This window comes from Tiliqua scincoides, chromosome 7, assembly GCF_035046505.1.
Source record: "Tiliqua scincoides isolate rTilSci1 chromosome 7, rTilSci1.hap2, whole genome shotgun sequence".
NCBI classification, from domain to species: Eukaryota; Metazoa; Chordata; class Lepidosauria; order Squamata; family Scincidae; genus Tiliqua; species Tiliqua scincoides.
The window spans coordinates 15,776,810-15,792,651 of NC_089827.1; the positions used below are offsets into that span (position 1 = coordinate 15,776,810).

The following is a 15,842-nucleotide window of genomic DNA, read 5'->3' on the forward strand; positions in this document are numbered from 1 at the left end:
GTGAGTGTAGACTTCTGCGCAAATACGATGTCAAGTTTCATATTTAAATTTAAATTGGGGTGGAGTTGGTGCACCAGAGCATGGAGAGAGTGAAAGAACTAGTAAGATCCCAATCCCTTGTCCATTTAGGGTGCAATCCTAACCCCTTATGTCAGAGCTTTCCAGCACTGACATAAGGGCAATGCAGCTCTGAGGCAATGCAGCTCTGAGGGCAATGCAGCTTAAAGGAAATTCCCTTCCTTTGAGGAGGGCTCCGTAAGTGACAGCCAACTGCAGGATGCAGCACATGTCCCATTGGCACCGCTATACCGGTGCTGGAAAGCACTGACATAAGGGGTTAGGATTGCCCCCTTATTTGATCAGACGTGTTGGGCGTACATAATGCTCTGAAGTGACCTTTCAGGTCCCTTTTAGACTTTTCATGGCACAATCCTATCATTGGTTTAAGTCAGCACAACAATCGCTGCACTGGCCTAGGTGTTGCAAACATACTGTGTATCAATTAAATGCATGCTCTCTAGAGGTGTATTTGCAAAATCAGGGCTGTTTCAGCTTTTGAGTGTAGGATGTTGCTTCCTAAGTGTGTTGACAAGGGGCAAGCTGTATTATGTGCAGTTGGCGGGCTGGGTGTCTCTTTTTCGCTCTTTTAGAAACATAGAGTTAGAAGGTGCCTACAAGGTCATCTAGTCCAACCCCTTGCCTGTAGCAGGAAATCCTCCTAGAGTATCTCCAGCAGGTGTCTGTCAAGTCTCTGATTGAAGATCTCCAGAGAAGGACAATCTACCACCTCCTTTGTCAATCTGTTCCACTACTGAACCCAGTAGTGGACCTCCCCATTCATTTAATAGCAGGTCTGCCACTGACTGAACCTCTCTTACTGTCAAGAATTTCTTCCTGATATCCAACCAGAATCTCTTCACTTGCAGTTTGTACCCATTGGATCTAGTTCAGAGGCAGTTGAGAACAAATTTGTCCCTTCTTCCCTATGACAATCTTTCAGTTATTTGAAGAGCGCTATTCTATCCCCTCTCAGCCTTCTCTTCGCCAGGCTGAACACACCAAGTTCCCTCAACCTCTCCTTGCAGAGCTTGTTCTCCAGTCCTCTGAACATCCTTGTTGCTCTTCTCTGAACCCACTCCAGTTTGGCTGCTTTTTTCTTGTAGTGGTGTGCCCAGAACTGGACAAAGTACTCCGACTCAATAGCTGTTCATCTGCTGCTTTCTCTCTCTTGGACATAGTAAGATGTAATCTTGACAGAGAATTAACACAATTGTTCAGTTTCAGTTGGTGTACCTTTTCTTGCTGAAGACACAGGTACACATGCCTTGGTTATTTCCTGATTAGACTATAGCCATGTGCTGGCTGTGGGACTGTGAAGTGCTGAGAAACCTCATTTCACACAATGCACTAGCTGAACTGCTGACAGGAGTCCCCTTCTATGATCAAATAACCAGTGGATTGTCTCAATTCCATGAAGTTTCACTCTGTCTCTAAGCTCAATGCAAAATGCTCTTTTTCACCTTTAGTGTCTAAATGCTTTGGGATCTGGATAGCTGAAGGACCATCTCCACTAATACCTTCCTCACAGGAAGTGAATTCTTTGCTACCTGTCATGCCTCCATCTGATTGGTGGGCACAAGGGACATGACCTTTTTGGTAGTGGGACCCAAATTATGGAAGAACATCTTGCCTTGATAAATTTGAGTAGTCCCCCCCTCTGTTTGATTTTAGGCCCCAAGTTAAAGCAAAACAACACCTTAATTTTTGGTCCAGTAATGTGTTTTTGTATTGTACTAGTGAATGTAATGTTCTGTTATATAGGGTCATACATAACATATATGTTATATAACATATAACATATATAGGGTCACTCTGTTATGTAGAGTCATATAGGGTATGATGACTGCTTGCCATTTTCAAATTGTTCATGGTGTCGCTCATTTATCTTGCTTTGGTAGTTGTTTTATTCTTTTTGATTGCTTGTGATTTGGAATGGTTGTTATTGATCTTGCCAGCTATCTTGGGAGCACTCTTGAGGAGCAAAAAAACAGAAGAAATGTATTATAAAATAAATATAAAAAAACTATTGTTGAAGTGATTCAGGTACAGAACGGAGAGGAATGGAGAAAATCAAGAGGGGAATGGTTGAAAAGATGCAATGCACCGCACAATCAGATTGAAATCAACAGATCTGTGTGCATGATACATATGTATCTCCAGAGTAAATGTTTAGGGAAGAAAGACCCCCAGTTATACACTTTATGTAGTTTTTTGTTACTGAACATTTTGTTCTCTGTTCTATTAAATGCCCACTGAAGAAACAGAATCCTTTACATTTCTCTGAACTCCAGATGGTATCCAAAGGTACAGGGAAAGCTGAAGTTTTCTCGTTCTCTCTCTCTCTCTCTCTCTCTCTCTCTCTCTCTCTCTCTCTCTCTCTCTGTCAATTCAAGATTAATCATATCTCATTTATTATATCTGATCCCAGTTACTCTTGCTGGCAATCACAGCTGGTCTCCAAAATGGAGATTTCTCCTCTGTTTTGTGGACAGGTGGTTTAGAATACCAGGCAGAGCTAATTTCTACATGTCAAGAGTGAAATTATCCCCCAGCAAAGCATAACCATAAGTGCATCTGTTCACTTTTAAATCATTTGAGACATAAAAGCATTAAGCTGGGCACAGATATCCATCTTCTGAGTCGCAGTGATCTTGCAGTGATTTGCTGTTAGGAAATTCTATTTCAAAATCTTCCCCACCCTTCAGAATGACAGGGTAATGTAAATCCATTGATCCTTCAATGTTCCATTTTATTTTAATTTTTTATACATGTCATTTGTGTTAGCAGAGGTTACAAATGATCAGACTGGCTTGTGGGCAATCTTTGTATAATTCATCCAAAAAAAGAAATTATATTTTAGCATGTTACCTAAAACTTGTGTTAAAAAATGTTCACTCTGTACTCGGTGTTCTGGCAGATGTAATACTGGCTCTGTGAAAACCATGGTTTGCAAATCAGACACCCCCTCAGGGATCCATTGTCAGAAGCCAAGGGCTCTGAAATCTGGGGGCCTCAAGGCTTGCTTGAACCAGACAATGGCCATGTGAATGAATGAACTTGAGGATAAGATTGCAGTCTGCTGTTTGAGGAAGTGCCAATGTGAAACCAACCAGGGGGAAGGAGATATACCCAAGAAAGTGTGCATAGGATAACTGTCTTAGGTTAGGTTGCAAACCTATACAGTCTTTTCTGGGAGTAAGTCCCATTGAACATAATGAAACTTCTTAGTAGACATGCCATAGACTTGTGTAGGTTTTTTAAAAAAATTTCTTTTTAGATGTGAGCAGTTGTGCTTAAATGTATGAAACTTTGTTCATCTAGCAGAGTGTTTCTCAACCAGTGGTATTCGTACTATCAGTGGTGCTTGAGATGGTGTCTGGTGATATACGTGGGACCCCAAAATCTCACACCTGGCAGCAAGACCAGCAATGCTTACACAACAAGCAGCTATACAAGGCTCAGCTCAGCTCATCATGCAGAGCTCTAGTGTGCGCCTTTTGCATGCTCCAAAAAGCCCTCCCATCTGCCCTCAGCTTCTTACTGGTGTTTGTTGTATTGCAACTGGCCGCCCAATCCAGAAGTAATTGGCAATGACATCATCACCAGTTACTTCTGGTGGTACTTCCAATAGATGGACTGTGCAAAGTGGTACGGTGGGGCATAAACGTTGAGAAACACTGATCTAACTTGATCAGTATTGTCTACACAGATTGCCTGAAGCAGCCCAGCATTTCAGACGGGGTCTTTTTCAGTCTTCTACAGATAACCGTATACAATAGGCCCTTGGTATCTGCAGGGGATCTGTCCCTGAACCCCCCCTGGATAATGATTTCTGCGTATAATTAAATCAATGGGATCGCCATGCCGGCTATCAGACACCCCTTTCTGAAGCATCTGGGGGAGGCTTTCTGAGGTGTGGGAAGGCAGCACATGGCCTCTCCGCACCTCTGAACACCTTTCAGACCTGATCAGAAGGCACTTTTGGTGTGTCCAGGAGCTCCTTGAGGCCTTCCAGATGGCACCTGTGTTGAGTCAAATCTGAGGGTGTCAAACTCACAGATATGGAGGACCTGCTGTATTTTAGTTTGAATGTTGGATTTTGTGGCTAAATAAGGTTTCTATAGTAACTGTCTTGTCTGTGTGTGTGTTTTTAGACAAATACTCTTGGTGTGGCTACACAGGAATATGGCAAGTAAAAGTATCCTGTAATTCCCAAATAACCCAATTGACTGGTTTTATAGTCATTTCAGAAAGGTGAGAGGACAAAATTAGTACCGCAAGGGGATCCCTGTTCGTATACTCAAAATCATCAGTAAAACTTCAAGTGTTTATGGATTTATTTTTAATTTCAAACCAGCTCCAGCACCATGAGTGGAGCATTTCTGATTTCTTCATCCTGGAGTAGTATAACTGCAATGTATAATTAACTACCTGTTCAGTATCTTCTTCTGCTTTCTCTGAGCTTGCTTCCCCCCTTTATTATCTCCATTTGTTTCTGTTTTTGCTTTTTTTCCCACCACTGCAAACATATTTCGTATTCACATTTTGTTTTTGACTTTGGAGGACTTTGCAGTCAGTCAACAGTCAACAAAACCTTTATTAGGCATAAAAGGAGGACTTTGCAGCCTTTTTGAAGGGCTCTTGTATCTGCATGTAGTCTCTGTCTTTGCTTCTAATGTGCAAAGTTTTAGCACTTACTCAGTGTGCGTGCACACAGTGTGTATGGCCACACATGTGCATACTTCATGCAGCATGGCCAATTCTACCATTAGGCACAGTGAGACTGTCAGCCTTATATTAGGTGGCAGATTTTGGACTTCTTTCCTTCCTTCCTTCCTTCCTTCCTTCCTTCCTTCCTTCCTTCCTTCCTTCCTTCCTTCCTTCCTTCTTTCTTTCTTTCTTTCTTTCTTTCTTTCTTTCTTTCTTTCTTTCTTTCTTTCTAGCAAATGGTCAATTATTTAGTTTACAGTTTTATTTTTCCCCTCATTGTGGGTACTGCCACTTAGACTTTCCAATTCGGGTTCCAGAATGACGTGGACCATCTCTCAGATGCAGAAAACAATGACAATTTGAGACTGCAAAGGCCATGGTATTTTTAGAATTGTGATGCCGGTAATGTATCTTACATCAACCGTAATGATTTGAATAGAAGCATTACATTCATGTGAGGATTAGAGACCTCAGAATGCATTCGTACTTTTAGGAACTTTTTTTTGGCTACTTGTGCCTATCAGAGTAAATTTCTTAAATTTGCTAGCAGGTATCTAAAAACATGCCATAAATCAGTGGTTCTCAAACTCTCTGGGAGAGTTTGAGAGCCACTAAGTTCTTGTGTGGGCGGGAGGGGGGAGTCAGCAGGGGCGGGGGAAGGCAGCTGCATGAACCCCAGGATCGTGCTGCTCAGGGGGGCTGCAGGGGCTTGGGTACATGTACCCAAGCCCCTGCAGCCTCCCAGGGGTGTGGGGAGCCCGGTGTGACCTGCAGCAGGGCTCCCTGTAGCAGTGAAAGTGGATGCGGAACAATCCTCCCTGCCTCCAGGTTGCCCCCTCCCCTTAAGGGGACAGGGACCAGGGCCTGCAGGCTGGGGTGTTGCAACGCCCCAGTTTGAAAAGCCCTGCCATAAATCATTTCTGCACAACCCCAAAAGTCCTTAGGGGTAATGCAACAGGTGCCATCATTCACAAGCCAACAATATTTCCGGGGCTTGCTTCTCTACTATTCCTCATCAGGTATACCAGTGGTTCTCAAATATTTTAGCACTGGGACCCATTTTTTAAAATGACATTCAATCGGGACACAGATAGCTTTACAAGACTTTAAAAAAGGGTGATCTAGGAATAAATAGTATTTATTTATTTACTTATTTACAAGTAATATTTATTTATTTGCAGAAGAACTTGATCCAATTCTTGTAACAAGGCAGCCCTAATGAATAGACTCAAGGCTTAAGGGGCTTAGTTGTGTGGTGACCCAGCCTTCACCTGCCCCCATTACCTGACATTGATAAACTTGGGAAAAAACACACCAGGAAGGTGATCTAGAAAGTATTTATTTATTTATTTAAAACTCCGGGCGCAATCCTAACCCACTTTCCAGCACTGATATTAGGGCAATGCAGCTCCTAGGTAAGGAAACAAACATTCCCTTACTTTGAGGAGGCCCCCTTGAGTGCCCCCCGACTGCCGGATGCAGCACACGTCCCATTGGCACCGCTATTCCAGTGCTGGAAAGTGGGTTAGGATTTGGGCCTCAGACATTTATCTCCCTATATTTAGACAAGCTTGCAAACTGCAGGAGTTTGCAGGGCAATTAGCAGCGATCTTGCAAATTGCGGGAGCTCAGCTCTGTACAGGGCAGCTATCTGATTTTTGAATAGCCTCAGGGCTTGAGGCAATTAGTGATCTGATCTTTCCCTCACCTGTATTTTTATTGGAGGCTCTGCAGGACCCACCAGAAATCGGGTCATGATCCACCAGATGGGTCCCAACCCACAGCTTGAGGAATGCTAAGGTATACAATGGCATCATGGAAAACCAATGATCAATGGTTAGTCTTAGGTCATCCATGTTCTGGGCTACTCCCCATTAGCCAACGGTACTTTCCACATCATCTAGCCAATCCTTTCCACATCATCCCCAGTGTCTTTGCCTTGTTCACCCCATCCAAATGCTCATTGTGTAGTCTTCTCCAGCCACTTCTGCTGAACCTTCTCCAGCCTCTCCAACCTCAGGGTGTGCCATTGGTGTACTTCCTAGGTCTCTACAGTGGCATACAAAGAGGGTGGCCGGGGGGGGCTCCTGGCCCTGGGTGCCAAGCTACGGGGGGTGTGCATGAGGCTGCTCTAAGATGGCAGCAGGGTGATCCTGGTTGCAACCATGATTTGACTAGTGCTGGCTGCAGCTGCTTGCAAGAGAAGCATGTTCATTGTTATAATTATATATACAAAGTAGTATATAAATATGCAAACTTACAAAGTGTGTGTGTGTGTGTGCGCGTGCGTGCGTGCGTGCATGTGTGTGTGCGTGTGCGTGTGTGTGTGTGTGCGCGTATAATAAAAAGAAAATATTCACTATCCTTGTTTCTTTTCTGGCCTTTATTATTATTATTCATGTCATGACTGCAAATAATTTTTCGGGGTGCCAAAGATGTTTGGGCTCTGTGTGCCAAATCAACTTGGTATGCCACTGGATCTCAACTTTAGAAAAAATAACATTTTGTAGAACAGTAATGTGGGGTTAGTTGAGCTGAACCTGTTAGTTTGACTCCAGAGAGCTGTTCAGGGGTACCCAGCAGAATCTTGGGTTTCTTCTTTTCAAGTAGCAGATCTCCATGTTACATCATTCACCGCTTTTCAGTCTTTTCTCAGTTGGAAACTAGATTTGCCAGGCAGCAGGGTGAGGAGGGAATGACTGCTTTTCAAAAAACCTAAGTCTACATCTCCCTTGGGCATGAAGGACTAGCCATTCTGTTTTTGGGATCCAACTCTTTATTGAATTTAACATACATTAGGAGACAGAGTTGAGGTTGCACAGGGCTTCTTAAGTCTCTGTGAATTACAAATTCCTTTGCACCATGTGGAGAATAAGTGCAGTGCCTTCAGATCAGTGAATCCTCACCGGCCCTACCTGATTAAAATGTAGGTAGGACTGGTGGTAGTGGTGGGGAGCTACAGAAGCCTAGCTTACAGCACTGGAATGACTGTACAGAAGAGGAAAATCCTAGTTAAAGGGTTTGAATAATATATTTGCTTTGATCATGCTAATGACCACTTTACAACTTGTATAATACCTAATGTGACAGGCTCGAAACAAGGGAAGGATCTTTGCTCTTCCGGATTGAATATTTCATGTGCAAATGGTTTCATTTTATAAAACTGATACTGAAAAGGACAACTGTGGACGGCATTATACTCCCAGGTTTCCTTTGTGAATTCCTAATAGAATAAAGAAAATGGCTGTTGTTGTGCCAGGTATGTTTTTGATAATGACAACATGTACATCTTCAGGAAAGTTTAGCTGTGTGTCGCTTTTCTGAAAAGGAAAACAGCACCATGGGTAGAATTGCGAACATTCAGCATAATTTTTAGTGATAGTTGAAGGTTACATTTCCTCACATTTCCCTCCCAGTGTGTGTTATGGTATCAGCCCCAGGCCTGCAGGGAATTTACAGGCTGGATAGAGCAAGGCCCTGATGTCTTGTCCTGACACACAGTATAGCATCATGGGAGTGGCTGATGCAATACCTGTCACCTGGTATGTCACCCCATGTATCACCAGATGGTGAGTCAGCGCATCACCAGACAGTAGCTCGCCTCTGATTGGCTAGCGCCAGTATATACTGCAGCCTGTGCAAGCTGCGTTGTGGGAGATGAGAAGTGGATTGTGTGCGGGAAGCTACGTCGGCGAGGATCGTGATCTGCGTGTTGGAAAGGAGTGCTATCTGAACTGTTTGCTTGCAAGTCTGCTTGGAACTGTAAATATCTTGTACATAGTAAAGGACATCTGGTGGTGGACAACTGCCGTGTGTCGTCTTCATTCCCGGGAGTACGTTGTCTGGCCTTGAGCCGCAGACGCAGTGCTTTGGGCTGCTTGCTTACTGCAACAAATGCACTGTTTCTGTTGTTCTTTGAGTGCATATGTATCACTTAAAACAGCGTTTCTCAATGTGTGCTTCTAGGAGCCCCTTCAGGGGCTCAGTGAACATACCATAAGTTGTCACCATCTGCCCCCTGCTCAGTTTGCTTGTCCATCCTTCTCACCTCCTCTGTTCATAGCTCTCCTTCCTCATTTCCCTCCTGTTCTGGCTCTCTGCTGATATTCAGATTTGGGCTCAGCATTGCGCCACTTTATTCATGCACTGGCACTCCTGGGCTCCCCGAGACTGTGCACATGCGCAGGTGGGGCTCTCTGAGACATATTTTAGGAGTGTAAAGCAGTTGCGTTGCCAGGCCTTGTGGCTTCCAGGGCCAACTGACATCCTGGAGCAGTGTTGCACCCCCTACACATGTGCTGTCACCCCTCTAGTGCATGCGCAGTCCTCCGCTCAGAAAACGGCTCCGTTTGGGGCTGTACAAAAATGAAGGGTGGACAGGAGGGCAGATTTTGCTGCATTTTCCGCACAAGCAAGGTAAGCATGGTCACCCCCCCCCCCAATAGAGATGGTGGAAAACTGCTACTCCATCACAGGGGCAATGTACCCCTTGGCCTAACTCAGCACCAGTGCCTTCTGGGCTGTTACCCAAATGTTTCATCATTTCCTAATATGTGACTCTGTTGGAAGATGAGTGTCTTTCCCCACCTAACAGCAGCTTGGTTCTTACTTAGAATTTTTCCTCTTCCTCGACTGCTTCCCACTTCCAGCATTCTGCATTTATCCATGGGGCTTATGACTCCCTGCAGCATACTTGGGATTGTGGTTCTATGGGGTGTATGCATGTGGTTTTGGGTGGAGACTGAGTTATTCTGTAATGCTGGTATTCTCATGCACAAGCCACATGGCTTACATGCAGTGATTCTTAGTAAGCTGCCTGAGTGGGTCACAATCAGTCCTTTGCATGTGTAAGTAAGCAAGACCCACTGAGTTCAAAAGGGCTCACTCACATACACGTGCCCATAGGGTTGTGGCCAAATAAGATGTGAGCATCTTTCAGCTAAAGGGAGTGTGTCTGCATGGATTTCATCTTTTTGAGACCTTTGGCAGAAATGTGGCCTTGGAACTATGTGTGTGGGTAGGCTGTAGTGCTCCAAGTCATCTTTGAAGTACTTCTGATGAACCCTACTTTGTAAATGTGCAGGATTCAGTGGAGAAACATATGCTATATTCAGTGCATATTCACTTCATATTCAGTGGAGAAACAGTGCTATAGTGATGCATTGAAGACATTCTCTTTTCATATTATTGTGCATTTTTCCCCCCTGACTGATGCGTTGTGTAGTCAGTCTTGAAAGAAGGATGTCGTCTGGCTAATGCCAAGGCTGGGAGGAGAATGCCATCGTTTTTCTGCTCTCTTCTCCTTTGTAACTCAGTTTTGTCATTTCTGACAGTTCCTGCCTTTTCCATAAATTACAGAGCGGTACAAACCATGACTTCGTTCGGTCACCTCCAAAGCACTGGTGACACACCATACCCTTGAGTAAATGTCATTGAGAGCATCTCCTGTAACAGGATGTGTGGTACAGGATACCAAGGGAAATGGTTGGAGCACTTCTAGCGCGGGCATTCAGTATTTTGTTTATTATTATTATTATTAAAATTATATAGAACTTCTAGAACCAGGAGGCTGCATTTACCCATCATGGCTTGTAACCTTTGCTGGAATTTTCCTCCAAAAATTTGTCAAATCTCTTTTTAAATGCATCTAGGCCAGGTACCATCACCCCATCCTGTGGCAAGGAATTCCACAGGTTAATGGCACCTGGGTAAAGAAATGTTTTCTTTTGTCTGTTCTGACTCTCTTGACAGTCAATTTTAGTGGATGTCCCCTGATTCTGGTGTTGTGTTAGAGCAGGGGTGCCCAAACCCCGGCCCTGGGGCCACTTGCGGCCCTTGAGGCCTCTCAATGTGGCCCTCAGGGGGCCCCCAGTCTCCAATGAGCCTCTGGCCCTCCGGAGATTTGTTGGAGCCTGCTCTGGCCCGACGCAACTGATCTCAGCATGAGGGTGACTGTTTGACCTCTCGCGTGAGCTGTGGGATGAGGGCTCCCTCCACTGCTTGCTGTTTCACATCTGTGATGCAGTAGTGGCAGCAAAGGAAGAGGTCAGTCTTGCTTTGTGCAAGGCCTTTTATAAGCCTTGAGCTATCGTAAGACCTTCATTCATACATATAAGTTCATCTTTAATATATTCATTTATGTAAACTTATGTAAATTTATTCAAATTTTAAATGTAAATTCTTCCCCCCCGGCCCCCGACACAGTGTCAGGGAGCTGATGTGGCCCTCCTGCCAAACACTTTGGACCCCCCTGTGTTAGAGGGTAAAAAAATCACTTTATCCACTTTATCTGTTCCATGTATAATTTTATACGTCTCAGGGTGCAATCCTATCTTGCTCAGGTACAGGCAAGCCAGGAGCCTTGCGCTGTATCCAGTGCAGGATAGTGACCAGAAACTGTAGTAATGACAGATGTAGCAGTGAGGTGTTGGAGAGGCAATGAAGAGACGGGAGTCGGGTTTTAAAGGTAGAGGCAGGGAGCAAGCTTGTTGTATTAGCCGGCAGCTTGCTTTTATTGGCTTTTTTAATGAAACAATTCAGAGGTTACTAACAGTTACTGATAACAGCAGCATTCCTAGCTGACAACAACATTCCTTAGATATTAACGCTTATGCTATCTCATCCTGTTTACTGACTTCAGCTGGTGAACAAGGCTCGCTCAAGGTTTGCCTCGAGTGGGGGGGCAGATGTGCCTGCCAGGTTGCCACATTTGCTAAGGCACAATGTTACTGTGCATAATCACTACAGAAATGGCTTATCCAGAGGCAAGGGGGAAACTTTTCCCCTTACCCCTGGGTAAGGGCCACTGGACCCTATGGGTCTCCTCGGACTTGCGCCACCTCTTGAGGTGGCGCAAGTCCAAGGAGAGCGGGACAACTTGAAGCCACTCCATTCTCCCTGGGAACATAACTGCCAGATCCCAGCCTTGCCTCCCACTCCTTGCCCACTGGCCCCTAGGGCTGCCCACCTCTCACCGTCCCCCTGCCCAGGAACGCCTCCCTCCCGCCTCCCCCACGCCTACCTTTTCCTCTTGCGTCAGCCCAGCTGGGCTGATGCAAGACTCAGCAAGGAAGCTGCCACGGAGGCTGGATTCAACCTTCGTGTGTTGTGCATCTGGATGCACTGACGCGGCTTCCTACTGAGGAGGCACAAGGGACTTGCGTCAGCCCAAGGCACAGTTTGGATTGCGCCCTTAGTCACGTTCACCCCCTGATGTATACCGTTAATACAGTTGTTAATATCTCTTTTCAGAAGCTTTCTCTCCATCATAATCGTAACTTTCTGTGCCATCTCAACCCACAAGATCATGCTTGTGATTTTTATGGAGCACTTCAGCACTTATGGAACTATTGGTACTTCCTTTGTGTGCATCAAAGCTCCTGCATTTTCATCTCTCTCTCTCTCTCTCTCTCTCTCTCTCTCTCTCTCTCTCTCTCACACACACACACACGCACACACACACACACACACACACACACACACACACACAGAGGGGGGGATTAATGTGTGTTTTCATGTGATCTGCTTCAAAGTCTGTAATGGAGAATCATGATAAAAACAGCATAGTTCCAGGAACAAAATGTATATTTCTAGGGTGTTTATCCTCATTTTGAATTGGTCTCCTTCAAACATCAATCCCTGTCGCACTGGAGTGCTTCCTGGGCTGACACTGGTGCTTTGCTTCAGTACAGGCTTGGAGCAGAATGTCACCTCTTGAACTTCAAGTCTGACTTGCTCTCCCAGAAAAGGCTTCCTCCAGAATTAGCTTGCTTTGCCCTTGAAACAGGGTTCAGACTGTTACTTGGGGCTGGTGAGAAATCTCAGCACAACTAAATACTGATGCAGAGCTTTGGGGCTGTTTTTGTTAACGGCCATGGAGCCAATGTTTTACAAATAAGAAGAAAAATGTGCTACTGTAATACTGCATTTCAGTGTGCAACAAATCCCAAGAAGTTTTCTAAGTGATTAGGTTGTGTCTTGTGAACCAGCATAGACAAGAAAAGAACTAAACCGGAGGCGTGAGTGTTTATGTTTTGTTTAATGGTATCGGCAATTTTCTCAGCTGAAATCTATTTTAGTTTTTAACACAGCTAACTCTAAGATGACCTCTGTCTTTAGGACCATAGGCTACAAGAAGAAGTTTGTGAAAGTCCCACATGGCCATATGTGGGTTGAAGGCGATCATCACGGACACAGCTTTGACAGCAATGCTTTTGGCCCAGTAAGTCATATTTGTTTTCTCTATGTATGTTTCTCAGAAATATATTGTAATATTGTAGATAATTTGCAGGGAGGTGGCCATCATCATTAACGGGTGTTTCACAGATCCATGAAGTCTGTTTCAGTCACTGAATGGGAATGACCTAAAGACAACAGTGACATCAGAAAACTAAGTTATTCATAAGCATTGCAGCACCATAAGTTATTTATTTGCATTTGAAACCTTCTCTCCATCATATGATCTCACAGTATAAAACACAATAAAACAATTTCATAAAAGCTAACAGAGATTGAGATGGGCCTAGATAATTTGCTTCATCGAAGATCCTTTCGACCATTTGGAGCTGAGCTGCCACACGTTCAGTTGCCCCAAAAGAAGAAAGTGACCATTGGTTGGTTAACATGGGGGAATCCATGGAGGTTTTTGTAAGGATTCTGAAGTCTCCTTACTAAAGCAGCCTCACCACTGCTTTATTCAGTCTTGATGACATTTTACCATCCTGTAAAGAGATATCAATTCTACCCACCAAGCAGTCCCCACTTCTGGAGGCTTTAATTAGCTAAGATGGGCAAGAGTCAAGAGCACTGTTCTCGCTAACACTGTGCACCCCCAGTGTGGCTCAAGTTATAATCTATATTTGTGTGTGCAAGAGGGTTTCATTGCTTAAAAGTATAAAGATGGATTGGGTACTATAGTAATATTATATAATGGGAAAGAGAAGGTATGTACAATCTCTCCCCTCCCCCCGCGTGTGTGTGTAGAAATGGGTTATGTCAGAATGCCAGATGCAAGGGAGGGCACCAGAATGAGGTCTCTTGTTATCTGGTGTGCTCCCTGGGGCATTTGGTGGGCCGCTGGAAGCTGGAAGCTGGACTAGATGGGCCTATGGCCTGATCCAGTGGGGCTGTTCTTATGTTCTTGTGTGTGTGTGTGTGTGTGTGTGTGTGTGTGTGTGTGTGTGTGAGAGAGAGAGAGAGAGAGAGAGAGAGAGAGAGAGAGAGAGAGAGATTTTCTTGGTTGGGTGAATGAATATACTAATTTCATTGAAATTAGAAGGCAACAATAATGCAATAGCAAGTGGGCTGAATTGCATGTCTGAACACTATAAGTGGCCAACGACAGATTTAGACATTAATTATTTTGTGGCATGCTAGAGGGAAACAGGCTTATTGTATTTTATTTAAAGCAAAGCTTTGTTCAGTGCAAAGTACCCAATGTAGTATAACACAGTTTCTTTGATATTCCCTGGTTTAAATTTAATTTTGGAAAAACAAGCTTAGCAGAGCTATTTATAATGACTTTTTAAAAAATTGAACAGCAGCCAATAACCATTAAGGCAACTCAAGTTCCTTTCTCTGTCTATTCTTTTTTGGTATTGAAGGGGGAAAAAATTATGCCTGGTGTGATTTTGCTTCAATTATTAGGGCGAGGGTAGTGCTTCCCTTTAAATTAACCAATGCTGCCATCAGGGTTTTTTTATGTCACAAAACTACATTTGGCTTTAAAATGAGAATATAATTGGGTTATGATATGATACACAGTTTTGGTGGCATGATATAGGTTCACTTTCCCCATGGGGCATTGTTTTATGCATAGTGCTAGAGGGCTGTATCAAGAGGATATTTTTGCCATCCATGTATCATTTGTTGGGGAGAAGTGATGCAAAAGATGACTATAATACCCAATCATTTTCAATTTAAACATCAATCAGATTTGACGTCTCCAGTGTCATAAATTTCCCTGTACATTCATCTCTTCTGCTACTGCTTTTACATACCTCCACATCCCCTCAACTCAGAGTCCAAAAGTGCTTTATGAAACTTGACCCTGTACTCATATTCCACTGACATCTACATCCCTAGTTTTGTTTGCTGTGTTATTGGAGAGTTCGTCTCGGACCGTTAAATTACCAAAGCTGTCTGCAAAGTATACCAGTGCTGCGGTTATCTTGGTACTATTGAAGTCATTTCAACGAAACCATCTTAAATTGGATTATGCCTTGTGCTCTAAGGTCATATAATTGTGCAAACACTTGGAGTAGATAAATACATTTTTGTTTCTGACTGAGTTTATTGACAACGTACAGCCCAATCCTAACCACACTGCCCATGCTGTGATACAGCGGCACAGAAACTGCTGCTGCTGTATCTGCCGGTCTTGGCAGGCCTCAGAATGGCCCACAGAAGCATCCAGAAGTTACTTCTGGGTTTCAAATGCAACTTCCAGTTTTACTGCAATGACTTCCAGGCAGTGGTGGAATTCAGCAGGTTCTCACCTATTCTATAGAACCCCTACCTAATCCAGCTGTTGGTTCTAAGAACCGTTTGCTGGCCAGAGAGCTCACACCTTGAAATGTCAGGGCTAACCCTCCTGGGGGCAGCAGCTGTGCAGGGCCAACCTGTCGAGGGGGAAAGGTGGTCGCTCCCAGCTGGTGCCAAGGCTGCTGGGGTTGAAGGGGCAAGCCGGACGCAGCCAACTGGAGTCTCCCGCGACGCAGCTGCTGCTCACCAGCCCTTGCAAGCTCACTTTCGCAGCTCCTGTGAAAGGGCATGAATGGCCGGAGCGCCCGCAGATGCAGCCTGCTGACAAGGGCGAGAGAAGCAGCCCAGCTGCCCGCCCCGCGCCTCCCCTCCCCGGCCGAGCTGGCCGACTGGCAAGTAGACTGCTCCTGCGCCTGGAGGCTCCTTGGGCTCAGCTCTCCCGGTGGGTCGGGGGTGCGGGCGGGACGAAGAGGGGGGAGCCAGAGCAGCTCCTGCCCAAAGAGCCCCCGCTGCCCCATAGGGCAAGCCCCCCCACCCCCGTCCATGGACACACAATGGAACTTACCTCTGGGTAGGCACTGAGCACATCC

The 15,842-nt window shown here is 44.8% G+C and overlaps 1 protein-coding gene across 3 annotated transcripts in view; it reads left to right on the plus strand.

The window, feature by feature from the left end:
- The window catches only part of IMMP2L (inner mitochondrial membrane peptidase subunit 2), a 539,096-nt gene that overhangs the window by 415,775 nt on the left and 107,479 nt on the right, over nucleotides 1–15,842 (plus strand). For all 3 annotated transcript variants that reach the window (XM_066634179.1, XM_066634180.1, XM_066634181.1), the window contains exon 5: nucleotides 12,889–12,991. In XM_066634179.1, the coding sequence (XP_066490276.1) occupies nucleotides 12,889–12,991 (103 nt within the window). The remainder of the gene's footprint in view (nucleotides 1–12,888; nucleotides 12,992–15,842) is intronic.